This window comes from Leuresthes tenuis, unplaced genomic scaffold (genome assembly GCF_036924035.1).
Source record: "Leuresthes tenuis unplaced genomic scaffold, fLeuTen1.0.hap1 SCAF_9, whole genome shotgun sequence".
In the NCBI taxonomy this organism is placed as follows: Eukaryota; Metazoa; Chordata; class Actinopteri; order Atheriniformes; family Atherinopsidae; genus Leuresthes; species Leuresthes tenuis.
Genome location: NW_027325363.1, coordinates 9575864 through 9598640, shown reverse-complemented (window position 1 = coordinate 9598640; position 22777 = coordinate 9575864). Strand labels below are relative to the sequence as shown.

Sequence of the window (22777 nt, the reverse complement as noted above, 5' to 3'; positions counted from 1 at the left end):
ACTAATTAAAATAAAAATAGGACGCCTTCGGGGAATGGTTAAATGCTTCAATTAGCTTGCTATAGGGACACAGATTTCCAATGAAATATTTATCGTTTCTCATGTAGCGTGAACACAAAGTGGGATCCAAAATACTTAAGCAGCTATGGTTGGAAGAACTTGAACGAATGAGCTGAAGTGGAATTATTTTCAACTCAGCAAATTTCCAAGCACTAGATTGAGTTTCAAAATTACACAAAAATGGCACAAAAAAGATCAGGATATTCAAATAGAACAATGAATCATCAAGATTTTCTAACTTATATGGGACAAAGATGGGCGTATCCGGGTGCCCAGGGGTGTTGGCGTAGGAGGTGTGACACACTTGAGCTGGATACAAACTAGAGCTGTCAGAAAGCCTCCATCACTGTTCATCACATCTGGGGAGGAGACACTTTGGATTTCACTTCTAGGTAAGAAGTTTTACTTCTTTCAAGGATTTCTCTTTCTTTACCGAGTGTACCTGCAAATTGTTAAATGCATTTAAAATAAATTTCATATTTGATATTTTTTTTATATATTTGATTTGAAGATTTTAAGTTCAAATTGATTTTTTTTAAGGTGGAAATTTTAAAGCTCCACTTCATCAGCATTGTCCTTGTTCTCGTGTGCCACCACAATGTGAATTTATTTAAGAAAATATAAATCCTGTCTCCAGAACAACAAAGAGAGCAGAAGGAATAAATGTTTTGTTTTGATCATCAAATATTGGTGCATTTAAAGTTTAAAGGTTAAAGGTTTGCACATTCTAATAGATGCACAAAGAGACGTGTTTTTGACTTCTGCATCTTTAGTGATTGTAGTAATGTTTCATTTTAAAGTAATTCTTAAAACTAAACTGTTTTACAACAAACATATCATTACACCAGCAGGCATAGAGAATAAAAAGGGATGAAACTTAAAACTGTAATAATTGATTGTTAGTAAGACACTAAGGTTTTGCGTTTGCAGGCTTAAGAAACAAAGATGACAAAAAAAAAAACTCATAAAGAGTTGAGATTGATATTTGATGAAAATAAAAGTTAGAACAGCCAGAAAAGTGTAACATCAAGAATCATTTACGAGCTGAAGCTTCAGCAGCTTCATTATAACCAAGCTGAGGAACTATCATTAAGGACCAGTCTGATTATCACAACCTCAACAGTCTCTCTCTTTATGAAAGACAAAGAGAAATGCGTTAAATAGAGATATAACTACAGATGTTTTGAGTCTTAATTAATTACATCACAGCTGCCCTTTCCTAGCTGCAACAGAGTGACTTATCATAAGGTTTCATCGCTCACCAAAGGCTGTTCGGACAGTCAGTCACAGGATGACGCACCAGTTCCCAACACTCTCCGAGGCTCAGAAGAGGGAGCTCCATGAGACTGCTCTACGCATAGTTTCTCCAGGGAAGGGCATCCTGGCTGCAGATGAGTCTGTGGGTCCGTAGCACTGCTGCTTTCCTTTTCTTCAAAGAATCTCTTGCACGTGCAATAAAAAAGTGTTTACTGATGATAACCACCAAGTGCAGACCCATATACACAATTTACAATATACAACCTGCAGGCAGCATGGCTAAGCGACTGGCCCAGGTCGGAGTGGAGAACACGGAGGAGAACCGCAGGCAGTATCGCCAGATCCTCTTTAGTGCAGATGACCGCATCAACAGCTGCATCGGAGGGGTCATCTTCTTCCATGAGACGCTGTACCAGCACTCTGATAACGGCGTGCTCTTTGTTAAGCTGATCAGGGATAGAGGCATCCTGGTTGGCATCAAGGTCTGTCAGCTCAGTACTGAACATGCTGTACTGTGTTGTACCAACTTTTATTTTGTCATATATACATATTTCTACATGCATTAAAGACAAAAAATTCTGAAGGGATTACATTTCTTTCTGCTTACTGTCAATCAGGTTGATAAAGGTGTCGTCCCCCTGGCAGGAACATGTGGCGAAACCACCACACAAGGTCTGACAAACTACTGTAATCTTTGGATAACTGCTGATTTTAGTCATTTCATCTGTAGAGTTCCGTATCACAGCACATCTTTGAATGTGTATCCACAGGTCTAGATGGGTTATCGGAGCGCTGTGCACAGTATAAAAAAGATGGGGCTGTCTTTGCAAAGTGGCGCTGTGTGTTCAAAGTCAGTGACACCAATCCATCTAAACTGGCCATCACAGAAAATGCAAACGTTCTTGCACGCTACTCAAGTATCTGCCAGCAGGTCAGGGCCCTGTAGTGTAAAAGCTTGTCTCTAGATCTTTGAAATTGAATTCCTGCAGTGACAGACAATCGTTCTTTTGTCGGCCAGCATGGCATTGTGCCCATCATAGAGCCAGAGATCTTGCCTGACGGTGATCATGACCTGAGACGCTGCCAGTACATCACTCAGAAGGTGGGTTTCTCTTGTCTTGCTGACTGCATGTGCACAGATATGTGACATAAAAGAGCAAGAGGTGAGTCAGAGAAAGAATTTTCCACAAGCTGACTTCTCTGTTAAAACATTGTCTGTGTCACAGGTCCTGGCTGCAGTATACAAGGCCATGTCAGACCACCATGTGTACCTGGAAGGCACCCTCCTAAAACCCAACATGGTCACCCCTGGACACAGCTGCCCCACCAAGTACAGCCCAGAGGAGGTTGCTATGGCAACTGTCACTGCCCTACGCCGCACAGTTCCCCCAGCCGTCACAGGTGAGTCAAACCCCTGCTGCTTCTGGATGATTTCAAACAGTAAAATGAGAGTAAAATGAGATCTACAGAGACAGAGTTGGATTAATTTTCTGTTCCCCCCACAGGAGTCGCATTCCTGTCAGGGGGTCAGAGCGAAGAGGAGGCCTCCATCAACCTAAATGCCATCAACAACTGCCCTCTAGCAAAACCCTGGATCCTGTCCTTCTCCTTCGGTCGAGCCCTACAGGCATCTGCTCTCAGAGCCTGGAGAGGACACAAAGAGAATGAAAAAGCTGCCACAGAGCAGTTCATCAAGAGAGCAGAGGTACTTTAACCCTGATTCACTGCACATAAAACAAACACTAACTACTATTTGTTTAATTAGCCATCTGCTTAATCTGCTCTACCAATAGGTGAACAGTTTGGCATGCCGAGGAAAGTACACTGGTGGTGATAACTATGGCGAGGCAGGCCAGCGCGTCTATGGTTCCTGCCATGCATACTGAAGACTACAAGAAGTCACATCGCAACTCGCATTGTGTCCGTCCATTCCTTATTAACATATATCACAGATAAATTGTACTTTAGATACTTAGGTTACATCAGAATATCAACACACATGATGGTGTTGAATGAAAACAACATGTGTTGATGAATGAGGACAATCACAAAAAGGCCTTGGCTGTTTCTAATGCATTTACTGAAAGAGAGACGTCTGCTTTATTTGTGTTATGAAGGTGTGCAGTATGTTCTTGTGACAATGCCATAGCTAAAGCTTCACAACATCACAGTCACAGCCTTGTGCTGCAGTTACATTAAATTTTGACTGGAGAGCACTGACATTAGTTTATGTTAAAGCACCATTAATTACATAGTAAAAAACTCAGAATATCTAATGTAAGTGATACTGTTCCACAGCAACTATTACATGAAAGCATACTCCAGTTGTACAAAGCTTCTGTGTGTGTGAGTGGGTGCATAGTTTATCGCTTACCTAGCAAAGAACATGCACAAATAGAAATATTGCACAGTTAACTTTATGCTAATTTGCCTCTGCAGTCCATATACATAAAGTAGCATCAGCTCAATGATAAATACAACACATGGGATGTTATCCTCAGTAGTGTCCTCTAGAAAATTGTCTTACAGAATAAAGATAACAAATTAAACTGTGATCTGACAAAGTCTGGTTTATTTATAGGATGTCACAACTTCCATGCACATGCTACTGGTTCATAATACTTTATGTAAAAAATGTGAAAAATTCAAGTAGAGCCTTATGTTCATCATCACCTGTTACTAAGTGGGACTTATTTGACTTTTTCCAATCATCTTCCCAATAAAAGCAGTAAAACACTACGTCTTCTAACATGCTAAATGATCCCTCTAAATATTTCCAGACACAATGTTTTATCATATTACACTCCTTAACTTCTCTTCCAGTATATCTATACTTCCTGGTCTACGGTATGTGGTTTGCTGATTTGTGATCAGTTGCTTTCCACGCGCCTCCTTGCAAAGTTGTTGCATTTCCATTTGCTATCACATTCAGTCCAAACAGCTTTGCAGCTGAAGCCTCTGCTTTGACAGTTTTCATAATGTGATCAATACTCAATTGCTTACATTTCTCATGTGGAACAATAAGAGACGGTAAGGATGTTGCGCAGAGGCTTGTAAATCAGGAGGAATCAAATTACCGTACTCCAATAAAATGGCTCACTAAAATGACGGTGATGCTCTGGAAAGGTTTAGTCAGGTTATTTTTCCAATTTAGCCAATTATCAAAACAAGACTTGAGAACACATGTTGTATTTGCATTATAGTTGTTAGTTTAATTTTACAGTCAGCACTTTTCTTCATGATGGATCTTATGACCTGTTATTGGTGTGAGCTTTGGATTTTGTTAGAATGTAAATATAACTTGCTGAATCATGATATTTACTCCCCAGAATAATCAAATCCACGCTGGCTGGCATAAACAACCTCTACTTCATGAGCAATGTCAAAATATTCAATAAAATGTAGATGTTACACAGAAATACAAGTAAAAATTCAGACAATCCTTATTTTTCAAACTATGTGAAATGATAACACAACAGTATATATTTCATGTTTTCCATTTTTTAAAATAAGGGATATAACTCATTTTCAATCTCAATTTAACCAATGTTTAGTTCAATTTAAGCGGTATTCAACCTCAAACACGAACTGAACATCCCCCAAAAGCCCAGAATTTTATGTTTGTCTTGTTATCTTTCCTTCAAGATAACAAAGTTTTTTTTCCCTCTCGGCACTACAGAAAAACAACCTTTTGTTACAGAAAGCAGCAGAAGCAGAGCAAATAATTCACAAATACAAAAGCAGTAGAACCACATGAAAAATAACTACTCTTTTCAGAATAATACACTTTGTTGTTTGTATGTGGTCTAAATATTAATAATAATAATAAGTAATTAGTTACTGATACTTTGAAATAGTTTTACTGAAGTAAAATACAGCAGCAAAAAACAAGTTTACTAATTTAACACAACTGAAGACCAAAACACTCTTACTTACTCTCTTACTTACTCACTCTTACACTTAAAAAAGAAGAAAACATTCATTAACCACAAATGTATGTTTTATGCTTATTTTGTGTTTCCAACTGTGCTACACACATTTTGCATCACTTTACGTCTCTTTGCCTTTGAATCTTAATTCCTTTTTGGTGATTTTGCAATGTCTCTTGATTATTTGCATGCAATAATTGAATTATTATGCATCTCGTGACCGCTCTGTGTATATTGGAGAACATTTTGTGTCACATCTGTGCAGTTTTGCATGCAATATTTGTCATTTTGAACATTTTACATTTTTGTTGCAAAAAATAGACGAAAACATCTTTGTGCCTAAAATTGCCTGTATATGTTATATATATACTGCCTGTATACATGTAATATATACTGCCTGTTAACCAGGAAATTCATGACATAACAATATAATTACTAGCATTAGAGGGACTGATATAACAGACAGCGATTACGGCTTTAAAATGTTGAAACCCTTCGTGTTGACAGTTTAGTTAGTCATCATAACACGCTGTTTCCATCAAAGAAGTGATTGATGGTTGTTGGACACCTGCTCGTGTGAACGGACTATTTTCTAACGCGGATGTGGCGAGATCGGCTGCAGTGTTTCTGGTATTCATGAGAACCATAGCGAAGAAGCGCGTACCCTGAGGAAAACAGGAGTTGATAGGGTCACGTATCGAGTTCCGCCTACCCATTTAATAACCCGCACTTTGTTTTTGAAACATCGCTTTGTTGATTGTTCCACCTTTTGTGATCGACGATCTGAAGTTGCTACTCGGAATTCTGCAAAGGACAGACCGTTAGCTGTACAAGTTAGCAGCCATGTCGGGTGTAGTGCGAGGCCCCGCAGGAAACAACGACTGCCGAATTTACGTTGGAAATCTCCCCCCAGATATTCGCACGAAAGATGTGGAGGACGTGTTTTACAAGTACGGGACAATTAGAGATATCGACCTGAAGAACCGAAGAGGGGGACCGCCTTTCGCATTTATCGAATTCGAAGACCCGAGGTAAGTGGTTAGCCGTTGCATGCTAGGCCGCAGCCAGCCCCATTGTGTTGCTAACGCGTTGCTTGGGGCTCAGACTAACACCTGGTTTTACATTGTTCTCGTAGCGAAACGTGGGATGTCCTCGCTGGGTTCCCACTGTTATTTGAACGTTTTGTGCTCCTTACTCAAAACATTTGTGTAATTGTATACTGGTTAGGATCTCATTGTGCAGTGTTATGAAAAAATCTGGCCACATTATTGCACACATGGTGTTTGCGGCGCCTCTACACTTAAAGCTTGGTTGGAGTGATGAGTTCGCGCCACTGTGCTGGACTGTGTATTCCTTCACCAGTCGCGTACTTCTCCCCGCAACGGTATGTTTGTCCGTGAGCGGTTGGGCACATTAATGTGGTTTGCAAGGCGGATTAGCAGGGGTTAAGAACCACTAACATGGCTGCCGCCCGTGGCTCTCCGCATGTGTGACCAGCATTTATGTGCATTCTCCTTTGAAACAGAGATGCCGATGATGCGGTCTACGGACGCGACGGGTACGACTACGACGGCTACAGACTGCGTGTGGAGTTCCCTCGGAGCGGCAGAGGCTCAAGGGGAGGTGGTTTTGGAGGGATCGGTGGAGCACCGAGAGGCAGATACGGGCCACCGTCCAGGCGCTCCGAGTACAGGGTCGTTGTGTCAGGTAAAATAACAAACGAATCTGTCATTTATTTGCCTCTCGATGGTAAAAGTTAATACCTGGCAGCTTCATGCATGACTGTTTTTGCTTGCACAACACAGACGGTGTTGAAGTGTTCTTTGCAAAATTACCCCACGTGTTAGAAACTTTCACGTCTTCGGGTCATAGCATATTCAGGAAAACAGTAGGTTAAATATAGTTTGATATGATATTGTTAAAAGTGGGCCTGTATCCCCAGATTAAGATGATCAGATTTATTGTCATGCATACACGTGTATGCATTTGACACACACAGGCACATGGTCACACACTCATAGAGACAGATACTGGAGAGGTGGGAAGCCATTCCCAGTGCTTGGGGAGCATGGGGGTGTGGTGCCTTGCTCACCCTTCCAGCTGTCAGTTTCACCAATCTTTTTGAGTGGGAATCGAACCGCCTAATGGACGACCCACTTCACCACAGTTGTCCTTGAACCACATAGCAATGACTTACTCGTCAGTCTCTGGGATGTTCGGTAGGTGTCGGCTAACGCACATCTGTCCGCTCACCAGGTCTCCCTCAGAGCGGCAGCTGGCAGGACCTGAAAGACCACATGCGCGAGGCTGGTGACGTGTGCTACGCCGACGTTTACAGAGATGGAACCGGAGTTGTAGAATTTGTGCGCAAAGAAGACATGACCTATGCCGTTCGAAAGCTGGATAACACCAAATTCCGCTCGCATGAGGTATGTGTACTGATTTGATTTAGTGTCATGGATAATGTTTCTGTGCTGTGCTGAGGTGAGTACGTACGCAAGTGTTGCGTGTTTTGCACCACACCCCAGCCAGATATGTCCATCTATATCTCCACTAGAGGCAGGAATGTAGTCTTTTCAATGTCAAGTTTTCTTGTGTCTGCCAGGGAGAGACTGCTTACATTCGTGTGAAATTAGACGGTCCCCGCAGCCCAAGTTATGGAAGATCACGCTCCCGCAGCCGTGGCAGCCGGAGCAGAAGCCGCAGTCGCAGCGCCAGCCGCAGTCGCAGCAATTCCCGTGGTCGTGGCAGAGGATCGCCCCGCTACTCGCCTCGTCACAGCCGCTCTCGCTCCCGTTCCTAAACTTTACTACCATCAATGTTTTGCCCTTTTGATGTATTCCCTCCTGTTTTTACCTCTAAGTTTCACCAGATGTCAGCTATTGATTTTTAATTTTTTGCATTTCTTGTCCCGATGTCCTTGTGGATGATCTTGGTATGTAGATGTGCCCTCCCATCCCCTCTCGACCTCTCCCCTCCCTCTCCAGCTGCTTTATCCTTTTGTTTTCTCCTTTTCTCCCCCCCCCTTCTTTTTCTGTCATCTCAGTTTTTGCAACATTACAAATTGTGGCGTTTGGAACTTCAAAAATGTTGAGCTGTAATGAGCTGCACTCAATGTTTTTGCAAGTATTGAAAGTTAAAGATTTTGTTTCGGAGTTTTTATTTTTTAGTAGGTTCTCTTTGGATATGGTGGGTGGGCCGTTTTGACGGGGAGCCCGATGCTTAACTGTATTTTACCCTTGTGTCTTCCTTTAGACATCTGAGGAGAAGGATTAAAGTGATTTGGAATAAAACCATTGTGGAGCACATTTCATTTGTATGGTCAGGATAGGACATCTAGGAGCAATCAGGTCGAGGCAATGGTATGCTTCATATTCCATAAATTGAACGTTTGATAGGTTGCCATGTCATGCATGTCATTTAACAAAGCCATATGTGCTGTACTTTGTTATATATACAGTCTTTAACATGCTACTTTTGGCCTGTGACAGAATAAGCAGTCCTAAATCAAGTGTTGTGATGTAAGTGTAACACCTTTGCTGTCAAATGTAAAAAAGAAAAGTCAGAATCACTTTGTTACAGAAGCGTCCCACTTTTAAATGTCCTCAGTGGATAAAATGTTTAAACTCCAGGCAGCGATAGTTTTTGTGCTCAGTGGCTTTTTTATTTTATTTTTTTTCCTTTCTTGATCTGACATGAGTGCTCAAAATGGAAAGAAAAAAAAGAAAAAATTAGGCCCAAAAATTTTGACATTTTATTCTAACAGTCTGCCTCTGATTTTCTTCCTGGTATTTCAAGGTTTTGATTGGAGGAGTGGCTCAGTGGATCCCAATCCTTGGAGCTGGATGAGTGGATCGATTAGGGAAGGGATAGGCAAGGATGGATGCTCGGAACGGGAGTCGTTTTCGAGGATTCAAATGAGTTGAAATCAGAACTAATTAATGGGAGACCCCAGAGCAACTTTTTTTTGTTTTGTTTTGTTTTTTCCGTTTTAGGCCCCCTGCCTGATCCTTTTTAAAGTTTTTCAGTGATAATGGCTTTATTGTACAAGAAAACGAAACAGAGGACCAGGAAGTTGGATCAAAGGATGGAGTCGTAGATGCCTGGTATGAGGGAATTGAAATAAACGGGGAGGTTGGGAGGGAGGGGGGGATTAAAGTGGGAGTAGTTTGTATGTTTTTATTTTGCTTAATCTTTCTTTTTTCTCTTAGCATTTTCAATAAAACACTTTCAAACGAGGCCACTTTAGTTTTGTTTTTATTTGTGATGCAAAGCCACGTATGAATGGATGTGACAGACAGTTTCTGCCCTGCCGGTAGCGGGGCTTGATGAGCGTTTCCTCCGCTCATTAGTAAAAGCTGAAGCAGCGGCGCATCATTAACGCATGTGTTCGGCGTCCAAGCCGCTGTTAGAAAGCCTTTATCGGGCTGCCAGCTTATACCTGTGGCCAAGGTGTCGTTTCCTCTTGGCCCACAGTCGGTGGTGTGTGCCGTGAATGATGCATTGTGGGATGAAATAAGATGCCGGCAGACAGGAGCTGGAGAAAAACGCTTGCAACTCACGGGAGGCTGCGGTCCAGCCAATGGGAGGCTGCAGCACGCAACAAAGGGGCGGAGAGCTGCTGGAGCCCGGCGGAGAGACAGCCTACCTTCATGCTTATTGTGTAAATCTTTAAAAAGCAATTAGCCGCAGCATCATCTAAACCTTCCCGCTGGTTGGGTAAATACATATTCCTGAAAGGAAGTTATTTCAGGTGGCGTAAGAAAAGGTGAGTGGCTTTTTTAAATGGATTTTTATTTTATTTTAAAAGCTTGACTTGTTCCTTTTTTAATGTTCAGAATCGAGTTTCTCTGATAATTTTTGTTTTTTTAATTTACTGTTTGTCTTTATGCGTTTTGGCTGCTTGGGGGAGGTAAAGGTTACAATGGCTCGCACTGGGATTGCGTTTGCATTAGCCTATAATTTGATTCATTTGGAATAATGTTGCTGCTCCGATGAAGATGCTCGTATCTGAAAGTGATTTTGCTAAGTAATCCAACTCCACCTGTATCAAGTTTCGCAGCTGATCTACGCAGTGCTCACAACGCGGATTTGTCGAGAAGATGGGCAGTGAAAAAGCACCAGCACAAGTTCTGAATCTGGACCGGATCAAACGTCAGATAACACTGTGCCAAATGGTTTAGTTTTCTGCGTGAGGGATTGCGAAGATCCGAGCTGGCCTAAGCCATTCGCATCACCGCCACCACGTGCAGTGTCATTTTCTGTGCGGTGAGTCCGAGTGAACGTGCCTCTTTCTTCCACAGCAAACATCCTCAACCATGACTGACAGGAAAGCAGTGATCAAGAACGCAGACATGTCCGAGGACATGCAGCAAGACGCAGTGGACTGTGCCACACAGGCCATGGAGAAGTACAACATAGAGAAGGACATTGCTGCCTACATAAAAAAGGTGAGAAAAAGGTGCATGGATCCAAGCAGAGCTCTGTGGTGGCACATCTGTTTTGAAGATGGGGCTCCTGTCATAGTGCCTCTTGTCAGAACTGTTTCATTCCTCTTGGCAAAATATCTACCCAAGGCACCCTGTGCACTGATAAGTCAACACACCTTAACAAATTGGGCTTTTTTATGTTCAACTAAACTGACATCCATACATAACCGTCTAATTCTGTCGAACTTCATTTGTTTGAAGCCTTCTGTGAAGGACTATGATCTTTTGGGTTCTTTACAGACAAGAGACAGAGGAAGAATAAGCAGTTAATCGCATAGCAAAGTGGATATTTAAGGTGGAAGGGGACATGGAACATCTCTGAAGAAGTAAACAGAGGGCATTTAAACAGATTGACAGGCCAAAACAAAACTGATATTTTTTGCACTAAAAGCCAGGCTTAACAGCTACCCATACAAGACCAGTGAAATATTCTGATCAATCCTTTGTTTATTGTGTCAATAATTTATTTATTTATAATGATTTAACTATGCAACTCTCACTGTCACGGCAGCATCAACACAGTAGATGTTATACTATCAGTAGCCTTTGCCTGAGTGACATGATTAGATATTATGAAGCATGAGCGCCCAGAGTAACATGAAGAGTAGCCTCATCGGTGACCTCACAGATGCTGAGCAACAACCGCCTGCATCGGCTCAGCCTGCAAGCAGTCGAAATCCCTGCTGTGGATGCGGTAGAGAAAGTGTCACCGAGCAGGAGAAGAAGTGAGACTGAACTTCTGCCAGATGATTTCAGTCCCGACACTTCCTCTGGTCTCCAGCAATAATAAATTAATTAATTAATTAAAAAAAAAAAAAAAAACTCTGAGGTAAATTCGGTCAACAGCCGTTTAAAAAGTGAAGGACAGGCAGATTCATTGAAGGCCGAAGAATCTAACACCTGTTCAGAGGTCGCTAAATTGCCTACAGCTCCCCCAAGAACCGCAGTGTTAACAAATCAATAATAGCAGACCAATAGTGTTCTTTTAAAACCACATCTATAGGATGTATCACTATTTTAGACTTTTATGACATATCCTTGGGTTAACAACTGTTTCCCCATGATGTTTGATAATTGACTAATAAAGATTCAGATTAATTTGTAGAAGTGATGACGTGGTTTGGTCTATCGTCTCCCATCGCAAAGGTTCTTTGTTTGAACTCATGGAATTCCCTGTGTCCCAGCAAATAATGTGCCTCAGCTTGTAGTCCAGACACAGGTATGGAAGGCTTATAGGTCGAGTGTCTGTCTGCTTCAGCTATGTATTCAACAGCAACTTGTCCAGGGTGTACCCAGCTGGAATAGCTTTACATCTCCATGCTGCACTCAAAAGCGTGAGCTGAGAATATGTCATGGATGGTTTAATCCCTGATGAAAAGAAGAAGCAGTTGTTATCCACCACACACCTGGAGGTGTGAAGCCGGATGTGTAGTTTTCATCCACTGGCGTTGATTGATCTCTTCCTTTTGTCTCTTTTCAGGAATTTGACAAGAAGTACAATCCAACCTGGCACTGCATTGTTGGGAGGAACTTCGGCAGCTACGTCACCCACGAGACAAAGCATTTTATTTACTTCTACTTGGGCCAAGTGGCTATCTTGCTCTTCAAGTCTGGCTGAAACGTTTTTGATGGGTATTCGAGGAGTTTTTCTCCCTCAGCCTAAATCGGAAATGCACTGGTGGCTGATGTCTCCCATACATTAATAACGACATACCATAAAGATGCAAAATCCGCCGTGCGCAATTGCATGGACTATACACTATTTAATATGTATATTACAGTAAGTTTACTTTTTGATAGTTGCCATTTGAATGCAACTGAGGTAGTTTTTGTTGATGCTGTTAAATTCTAGGTTGTGAAAGAGTTCAATGTGGCTCTTGATTGTATATTAAAGGAAAGCTGTAGAATGTAGTGGAGCATCTGCTTTCCTTCACAAGTGGCATTGCCAGATTCTGTTTTGAGACAATGTTGTTTCAGAAAGTAAAATCACACTTGCGTGCATCAGTTAAATGATTACTTTTCAAAATTTAACACATGCCCATGAAAAGAAGCTGATTGAGGCAAAAAAGTTTATTTTCACTTTCTTAACTGATTTGTTAAGCGACTTATTTGTTTTCGGGAAATGCACGTGATACAAAATCTTTATTTTTTTTTTCCTTTTTCTTGGATTTAAAACCAATTCTCAGCAGTGGATGAAACTTTAGCAGCCGCATTTAGAGACGATGTCACAACATCCGACACACTTGACACTTTAAAACCAGCACAAGTCAGTGCAAACATTTCCAGGGGTGTTTAGTTTGTCAGCTCGTAAATTTTCACTGTGAGGGATGATGGAGCGATTAAGGCTGACATACACTGACTTTATCTTGTAAAGTCCATGTTCTAACACTACAGACTGGTTACCAGAAAGACCAACTTACCTAGCTTTTAGTTATGACCTGTGATACTGCATGTTCAGAGGACAATAACGACAACTTAATTTAACTGCTGTATGACACAGCGTAAATCTTGTACTCGAGGCAAATAATTTACATTTTTAACTTTCAGATATCTTGTCCCAGTAATAGCTATAAAACTGCATTAGGAAGGTGTTTTAAACATTTGCTGTCAACTTTCCCAGGGCAACCATCGCCCCTGTGTTTCAGATGGCTGTGTTGTCTCATGTGGCTTGTGATCCATTAAAGGCGCAGCACCCTAATCTTCAGTTTTGTGATGTCCGTGTACTGCCAGGCATGCAGAAAAGATAACGCATCTGGAGCTTAGACTTCTAAAAAAAAACAGCTGGCAGTTTTTAATGGCTTGTCTATCACAGATTTTAGGTTTTCATTTTGTAATGTTGATATGATTAATCTAAAAGGTCAATGCACAGTGTTTGGTTTCCGATTAAATGTTTTCTGTGGGGGGACAGATTGGGGGGGGGGTTAGATCTTGCAGTTGGATAATGCCAAACATTTCTTGCTGTGCATAAAAGCTGAATGTTTGCTGAGTTGTTGTCTCCCATATGTCAGCTATGGGTGTTGGATTGCTATTTATTTTGAGGGATGTCTTCCTTACTATTGTCAATGTGAACTAATTTAGCTTTGTTTTCCTCTGGCATGAATTTTTGCTGTGTATGTGTAGGAGCCGTTCTAATGCTGTTAAATTTGCACAAAACATGTGCCTGTCATTGCTCTCAACTGTAACTGGCTTGAGTACAATTGCACTTCATCAGGATTATCCAGTAGGTTGCTACAGAACCAAAACCGTATAAACTCGATAAAATAAAAAAAATATCATTGTTGACTTATTACACTGTGGCCTTGTAATTTGTCATTGCCCTGCTGTGTGCTGAAGGACAGGGATTAAATTTGCAGTACTTTTGTGAAATTATTCTCTCATATTTTAACATATTTACCCTCCTACCAAGAGTTAGAAGAAAACATTATTACAACTACATTTCAGTATGCATGTGTAAAATATGTACTAGAACAAATTAGCAATTAAGTTTAAGTCTTTTCCCCAAAATTTGCAGTCTTGCTAAGTTAAGCTAACTAGCTGTAGCTTCCTAATGAAAGTGGGATGATTTAAGAAAACATCAGGTTTGTAGAAAAGTTATATATTGATCTCAATGTCATGTCTGTCTATGAAATATGAATTGTGTTACAATTAGTGTAGTCCAGACATGTTGTGTACCCATCCCCCATTTCTAGCTAATTAGCTGATGGCACCAGCCTCATATTTGCCACAAATACATTTAATTGCCATGTTTGTATGTGATATTTCCTCTCTTCTTTATTTTATTATAGTTTGTTTGTTAGAATGATAATAGTTTTACATAAATCTATCATTTCAGAATTTTGCCAACATTAGCTAACCTTAGCCACCATAAGCTAGTACCAGCAAAAGGACCTGTCAATGTTGCTTCTCTATCAAACAGTGGTAATATTATTTCATAGATTGGACTTTTTATGAATTGGAGCTGTTCACTGCTCTCCTGTGGTCATTTGCAAATGTTCTCTTTCAATAAATTCTATACTATTAAAATTTGGTTTAGTCATTGGACAACACAACTTTGGGAAAGGGGAAAAACACTTGAATGAACTCAAGTGGAAAATTGACTTAATACAATAAGCTAGAAGAAAGGGGGAAATGTCCTAACTGATGATTAGATGGTAAAATTTTGCATGCATTTTACGCGCATCATAATTCCAGTCCCATACATTTCCCTACCATGTAGTATTGATCTAAATCTAGACATTTCCTATGTGCTTCCTCAAATTTACAAAGAACATTTACTTTTTTTTTTGGAAGAAGATCAGTCGGGCTGCAGAACAGACGGACACAAACAGTCTAAAAATATAACTACTGTATGCTGTTTTTTTTCCTAGTGGTATTGTTGTATTATGTCACAGACCTGCAAGAGGAGGAAAATGAAGGAAAGATGGCAATTCTACAAAAACACTACAGGCAATAGAATAGGATGATAGGAATCTGAGATGACTGAGCAAGATGAATGACACAGAGAGGAGGATACTGTGACAATATGTGACAATTCAGTATGCATTAATATAATAGCTGTCGGCCCAATAACATGTCTGCAGTGTCTGATTATTGTGTGTTCACTGTGAATAAATGAGAAACGGTCAATAACAACAAGTGTGTCAGATATTCAGGAAGAGCACAAACCATGTAACTGACGTCAGGCACTTTGCTGTTGACCCACATGGCTCAAACATCCAGACATTTGGCAGCTCATCGCTTGTGTGATGCACTGCGACTGCTTTCAAATCATGTCAGATTTATCCCTATAATGGTAGTTACAAATCAAACAAGTAAGATTCCAATACACATATTGGATAATATTCTGTAAAATGATAAATGACTAAATGTACAAGATTTTGCAATCTGTTAAAAGGTCTCTAATTTGAAATGTTCAGGGGATTTTTCCCTTCAGGGACTCCCTTTTAAAAACAGCAAAATGGAAGATAGCACACATTTCTGCTGGTGTTTTTATGCTAAATCAGTTGTTTGCAGTTAAGCTTACTGGGAGTCTGTAGTGGTGCAGTTTGGTCGGTATGAAAACATATACACGTGATTCATGTCTGCAGTCAAACAGGATCAGAGGTCAGACAAAGAAACTAACCCCTTCAGCAGTCAGCAGATTATGTGTCAGTATCAGGGCTGGTGAAATGGTATGCATTACACTGTAATGTAATAGAGAAATGGTAGGACTTGTGTTGCTCTGCAGAATGGCAATTGCCATACACACTACAAGATGACCAACAGCAGAGATATTTTCTTTATGCTATGGGTCCTTGTCTTCTCATTGATAAAAACCTGAGTAGAGTTCCACTTGTCTAACGTGTTGGGTTTGTGCCGCAGCTGTGATGTCCTGAAGGAGAAATCTTTAGAAACTAGAGCTCAAGGAGCTGAGCAAGCAGACAAATTAAAGTACAAGCGACTAATGAATGATTTCCAGAGACAGACTGTGGTCAAAGTGGATTAAATGAGATACCCTTTGGGGTTAACTAGAAGGCTTTGTTCTTTTGAAACAGTTTTTGCATACTTTTGAGACTCAAAACTTCCAACTGCAGCTATGTTTAGAGAGTGAGAAAGCCTGAGGAAACGAAGCTCGCCTGCCTCACAGTCATAAAAAGTGTTGAAAGTAAGCTGTAGCATGGTGGTCTCACATTTTCTGTGCATCAGAGGCTTGTCTGCTTTTCACCAAACCTTCACTGCTCTTTTACTCTCTTGTTTTTCTCATCACCACCTCCTTCCCCCACATACCTGTTTGCATTCTCTTTCACTGCCTCTGGCTGCCTTCAACCATCTTCCCACACAGAGCTGTAATTTATGGTCAGAGCACATTCACATACAGACTGCACAGATAATTGAGTGTACAATGAAACTAACCTCTGCTGTTTGAAAATGAAAGATTCAGCTGTATGAAATGCTGTGATGGGTTTCAGCATTAATGCATGGTTTATTAAATGAACTGTGACCTGAAAACTCACACAACCAACAGATGGATCAGTCACACTGTAGATCTCTCTGCTTATGAATTGTTCAGTGGAAATAAAATTGTTTTCTAACTGATAACTTTCTTACTGTGTCTAAGCAGATGCAAATCCAGCCACATGACAAATACCCCATTGACATTAAGCATTCACATCTAGATCTTTGAATGAGCTTGAAAAGATCATAGTATTCCAGTTAGATCTGAAAAACATTGAATTGTAAAACCTGAATCGTACAATTCGTTTTCTCAAAAACAACCGAATATTGTTTTGGCACAAGTTTAAAATGCCCTCTGCTTTTGCTCGGTGAATAGCACTCATTGATGCGGTGGATGTTCGTGCTCTGCATATGCCTCACAGACAGCTAGATGACCAGTGGGCGGACTTAACATTGGCATAACAAGGAAGCAAATGACTCAGACTCAAACATCAGGGATGTTGAGAAAATGAGGAAAATGTGGCACATGTGTGTTGATTACAGCAAGTGAATGCATGAGCCACAATTGCCTGTGTGTAGGTTGAAGTGTGGGGTGTTATTGTCCGAGAAAATGAACTGTAACTGCATCACTGAGTGTAAATCCTCAAAAATGGAAATGTGACCCTCTACAGTTGTAACTGTGTGCATTGGTTGAAAAGGGCATCAGAATTCTTTTGTCTAATTGTATTTTTATTACCCCAAAGACGTAATAGATCTATAAACGTACAGGCCACAAAGACATGAATATATTGTCTTCCCTTTACATACTATCCAACGCATATCTCCAAAGATTTGTATTATGCCTCATCAGTGTCAACGTCCATGTGGCATTAATGATGGTTAAGTTGTTTTAGGTGACCCATTGAGAGATGAAAGTGAACCAGTGTGCACAAAATCCAGACTTCAAAAAGTGTATGTATTTGTATATGTATATGCATCTCTAAATATATTACATGTGTAAATGTGACACTACATTCACTGACCTGCAAACACTTTGGTCTATGTGCCATGTTCATATGATTTTGGATTATTATATATTTAGATAATTAGATTTAGATGTCACTTTAGATGAAAAATCTGGATATTACATGGGATTTTTTACATTCTCAATGCATCACAGCATTATAACTGTTAAACAGTGTTACATAACTGTTGACTTTTTCTACAATGACGTGGTCTTATACTGAGCTGTGGTGATACATGGTGTCTCAATATGTAAATCCCATATGTACAGATAGACGCTTGTGTTGTCCTGCTGTTCCATATTTTGACCACAAGAGGGAGACCTTTCTCTTTGTGAGTGATCTTTTCATTTAATTTCTTTTTGACCTTCTTAAAGTTTTGTGAGAATAATTGAACCAGTATTGGTATGAATCCTGCAGTAAAGATTTCTATTTGCTTTTCAAAGCATTCTGAATGGAAGTATAAGCAGAAGTCCACTGATTCATAGGTATAAAATAGACATGATAATCACATTTTTTGGAGCAGATGTATGCACAGCGGAATAATATGAAATAATTTTCAAAACTTGATTATGCTTTTTGTCTGGAACATACTAAGTCATACTGAAATGAATATTTATTTCATGAGTTGATCATAGGAATATGAAATTATAGTATAATAAAGTGGCTGCAGTACTGTAATGTAAAGCTCAGAACATGTTCACATCCATCCACCCACATTGAGGTATGAACAGACAATCAAATTTATCAAAAGGCTGTGCAGCTCATATTTTCATAGACATGTTACCACACACATAACATCTGCATTACCAGTACTGCACTACACGAAAACATAGGCTATTGTATCGGAAAAATGATTCACATCAATTTATAACAGGTAGCAGGAAGTGTTGCAGAGAAAAAGGGACTTTCCCAAGATTAAATGGGAGATTTATTAAATGCTACATTTTTTACTTTCCATGGCTGCTCAATTTGAGTAGAACTCCTTGGGTGAAGGGTGTGAGGGCTGCACACAATCTATGCTTTGTCCTTGCATAGGGCATCCAAAGGTGATCTGGTTCATAAATGATCATGCCCGGTCTGCTTTGCTGCACCTGAGAGCAGTTTGTTCTAATGGTTTCCTCCAAATGGATGGCAGCCATGAAAGTTTGAATTGCATTGCAAGAAGTTGCTGAAGCAGTCACACCCCCTGCATGGTTTCACTCAGGTGTGGTATCGCTCTTATGCCATTAGGCTCATTAACAGAGCCATTCCAAAGATTAGAATGGTGGACCTCTGCGAGCAAGAATTTTCATGTGACTGAAGGCATAACAATTTAGGCATTAAGTGATTCAAGAGAATCATGGGCACTGGAAGTGCAAGTTTGAAAGTTTAGAAACAAAAAGCAACATGCAAACAACCAATAGACAGCACTCTGTTTTCATATCTTGGCAAATATCCTGCATGACTAAGAAAGAAGCAGGTTAAAGGTTGAAATGCTGCCTTTCATGGGCCGCTACCTTTTTATAACCTTGTCTGCACGGAGACTAGTGGACACATGTAAACACAAGTTTACTCTAGTTTAAACCCAATCTCATGACTGTGACCTACATTAAAAAGTTTGACCAGAAATTTATTTGTTATGCTGCAATTTGCGTCAAAATCCTTAGCAAAAAAAAAGAAAAAGGGCTTCTTCTGACCTAAGTCACCAGTCCTCCCACAAACCGTCTTATCTTAGTCAAATCCTTTATGGGTCACCTCTTCGTAATCGACTCCTTTACTGCCCTCGCTGTGCGCTGCTGTCAAGGATAAGGTGATCGGCTTATCATGGCACATGATATATAAAACTTGTATCCTCTGAGGAAATAATGACACAAACTTGTGGTCGACTTCTTGATTCAGAGTAGTTTATTTGTCTTCCTCACAGTAATTTTGAAGATTTTTCAAATTGTTCCCATTCGAGTCTTTTACTGGAACAGGTAGTGTAAAGAAGGAAGCGAGTGCCTTGTTTCAGTACTTTCTTGCCTTATCTCAGATCATATCCTAGCACTGAAGGCATGTGATGTTGGGAAAGGGGGCCATAAAGCAGAGCAACCCTTTATGAGAGTTACTGCGAAACTGCAACTTCACTGTTTGACTCAGTGGCTGCAGGGGGCCACAGTTAAACATGTGTAGGTTAAAGAGTGGGGCGTTGCACATATATTAGCTGAGCTTTTTATTTTCTAATCTCTGTTTTAGCTTCTTTTCTGTAGGCTTAGCATAATTTAGCTTTTAATTTGTTCTCACTTTAGTGTCACTAAGCTTTTTAGTTTAGCTTGTCTAAGTTTGACTTACCTTTATCAGAGAAGTGTCATAATTGTCATAAACAATATTTTTTAATCATAGTCACGTTGCCTCCAAAATAATTGTTTTCCAGCCACAATTGCTATACAGTTGTGATCAGAGGTAAATAGAGTTAACAAGACTTCCTACAAGATAGTGTGGTTCATCAGAATAAGGGATGGGATTTAGATTGCCCTGTCAAAATTTTAAAGCTGCTATAAAAGTGACTTTTTATGTGATTGCTGTTGATTCTTGTTCACCCAGACTCAAGGTCTATTTGAAGACAATGCAAAAACCAAAGGACACAAGGCTGTATGTGCTTGTGGTGGCAGTGATGTGTGTGTGTTTGTCTGCGCATGCACATTGGTGGGTGGGCATTTGTGGTGGTGGTGGGGGGTCCGATTGAGGATTTCAGGATTTCTTGCAGGGGGTTGGTGAAGGAGGTTGTAGAGGTCAGGGGGGTGAGGAAGTCACACAGGTAGGGGACACTGATCCAGGTGGTGGGACTGTGCAGTCACCATGTCTCAATCTACAAACTAACCCTGCATGACTGGTCTTGGGCAACAGCTAATGGCCCCCAATTACAGTTTCTCTGTCCTCCAGAACGCAGCCAGTGTGGCGTGACCCTTTGAAATGTGTCTCTGTCACAAGTGCATAGCAACAACTCTCATTCTGAGAGCAAAAAGATCAACTTAGATGTTGATTAAAGGCAACAACTTGTTTTTTAGTTTGAAATTTTTGGTTGAGTTTAAGTTAAAAGAACAGAGATAGCAGACGGTTTGTGCTGTGGTCTTGATGAAGACAGAGTAAAGCACTGAGAACATTAAAATGAGGGTGGGAAAAAAAGCAGGGAGAGAGTCTGAGGTGGAAAGGTCAAACTGATGTTTCACTGCGATGCCAGGGAAGGACATTTTTTCCGTCAGGATGCCTCCTGTGGTCAGGGTTAATGTGGTGTTCTTGGAACAGAGATGTGCAGATGAATTAATTTTAGGGATGAGCAGAGGAGCGTGGAGACAGAGGGACAGAGTACACTTGTGGTGCAGTGGTGGGCGGGGCCAGATTTTGAAGATGAGTTTTTAAGTACAGATTTGTTGGCACTGTTCTTCACTTTACTTCACTGCCAATATAATCTTCCTGGACTCTGAACACAAGGTTAGTTTATTGTCTTATAAACTTTAAAAGTGAGTTGCATTCAAAGCATTTATTCTGGGTCTTTCTCAGACCTTGATTCCATGTATAATTAAGCGTAAAAACAACAACAATGCATTTGAAATCACATAAATAAATGAATCACTGCAAGTTCCAGCATGAAAGGTGCCAGTTTATGTTGAAACTGAAAGTCGTAGTAGTTATCATAGTACATTATTATAGACAATATATAATAATGTTAAACGAATGAATGTGTTTATATAAACTATACGAGAGGTTCACAGTGCTTTTGTACAGTCAAACTATTCAAAAATTCCTTTTGCTCAAGATCAAAAATGTTAAACAGATCTTGTGATCCCTTGATTTTTACAGTTCTTCTCATTAATTATTGGGAACAATTGAAAGGCTTTCAGTTTTAGTCCTGAGGGATTTATCTTTGTTTAATACATCACAGGTAGGATGAACTCTAGATATATGGATTTCTCAAATGACTTTTTCTCCTGTTTATTTTCTATCTTACACAGTATGTAAAGTTACAGCGCCCAAATGTGGCCAATGTTTCAACTAATTATGTAAACATATATAAAACAATCCCAAAAGTCACCTTCAGCCTACACTGAATACTGATTTTTAGAAGTTTTCTTTCTTTTCTCAAACGTGTCTGCACCAAGCACTGTACATAAGGAACAGGCAGTGCAGCTCCCAACACTGAATGCTGCCCCTCAGCACTCCCAGATTATGGCCAATCAGAAGGCAGCGGCTTTTTGGTGAGATGTCCTCAGGGGGTCGGAGCTATATTGTTTTAAACTGAGGATGAGTTGATGGGATACATAAAAGGCCAGGATTACATACTTGATACACTTCTAAAATATAGAAATATACTAAAGTCTTGAATTGCTACATTGTTTTCTAGGTAAATACTTGAGAAACCTTCACTTCAGCCTCAGCAGTATTTTGTGAAAATTATCAAATGCTAGCTTGGACTCATGGTAAACCATGATGGTGAACACTATACCTGCATCACAGCAGAAATAGAAGCATATCATTGTTAGCATATACAGCACTGACATTGGCAGAATCAGACCAAATTACAGGGTTATGTTATGTCGCTAACCTTGTAGTCACAAGTGTTGCTCATATGATCTTAGCTAATTAAATGACTGTTGATATATGGTGTAACTGCCAGTAGTGCTACAGATACATTCACGTAACCAGTAGTCAGTTGACACATCTGTTCTTTTTACCAAATCAGAGAGATCGTACGTGTCATAAACTCACTATACTCCAGACTTCAGTTTACAAGGTCAGAAGCTCGAAATGTCCACTCCCCTTGTTTACGATCACAGTTAAAATGACTGAATGATGATGATGACACAAAACACTTCACAAGTTCTGAGGATGTGAACTCAAGTGAAAGATGACTTTTTTTCATATTCAGTTTGTATTTGATATCTATATAAATACACAGAATATTAGATTTTTTTCATTCTCATCAGTTTATTGATTTGATCAATTTTAAAGATACATTTTGTATCTTTTGTGCAGAAATTAGCAGCATATATAGTGGCTTTTCAGGATGGAAACTCCACCAGAACTGAGTCATATCTGCGTATTTACAAAGAAGGTAACTGTAGGTACTTTAAGCAATCACAGAGTG

The 22777-nt window shown here is 40.1% G+C and overlaps 3 protein-coding genes across 5 annotated transcripts; all 3 read left to right on the top strand.

Moving 5' to 3' along the window:
• Positions 1–355: 355 nt before the first annotated feature.
• Positions 356–4498, top strand: aldoca (aldolase C, fructose-bisphosphate, a). Of its 3 annotated transcripts, none has more exons than XM_072392216.1 (9): positions 356–452; positions 1284–1463; positions 1588–1799; positions 1935–1989; positions 2088–2248; positions 2336–2419; positions 2544–2718; positions 2823–3022; positions 3111–4496. In XM_072392216.1, the coding sequence occupies exons 2-9, from the start codon at positions 1352–1354 to the stop codon at positions 3201–3203; spliced, it is 1092 nt and encodes a 363-aa protein (XP_072248317.1). In that variant the 5' UTR covers positions 356–452; positions 1284–1351; the 3' UTR covers positions 3204–4496. The 3 variants fall into 3 exon arrangements, with proteins under 3 accessions (XP_072248317.1, XP_072248319.1, XP_072248318.1); XM_072392218.1 differs by having other exon boundaries at positions 368–452; positions 1328–1463; positions 3111–4498; XM_072392217.1 differs by having other exon boundaries at positions 402–452; positions 1270–1463; positions 3111–4497.
• Positions 4499–5877: 1379 nt separating this feature from the next.
• srsf1a (serine and arginine rich splicing factor 1a) lies at positions 5878–8539 on the top strand. Its single transcript, XM_072392214.1, has 4 exons — positions 5878–6277; positions 6772–6953; positions 7503–7675; positions 7852–8539. Exons 1-4 carry the CDS (start codon positions 6090–6092, stop codon positions 8047–8049), a joined length of 741 nt encoding a protein of 246 aa, XP_072248315.1. The 5' UTR covers positions 5878–6089; the 3' UTR covers positions 8050–8539.
• A 1320-nt stretch (positions 8540–9859) lies between these two features.
• Positions 9860–14021, top strand: dynll2a (dynein, light chain, LC8-type 2a). The gene is made up of 3 exons (XM_072392215.1): positions 9860–10014; positions 10550–10696; positions 12216–14021. Exons 2-3 carry the CDS (start codon positions 10565–10567, stop codon positions 12351–12353), a joined length of 270 nt encoding a protein of 89 aa, XP_072248316.1. The 5' UTR covers positions 9860–10014; positions 10550–10564; the 3' UTR covers positions 12354–14021.
• The last annotated feature ends 8756 nt before the right edge of the window (positions 14022–22777 follow it).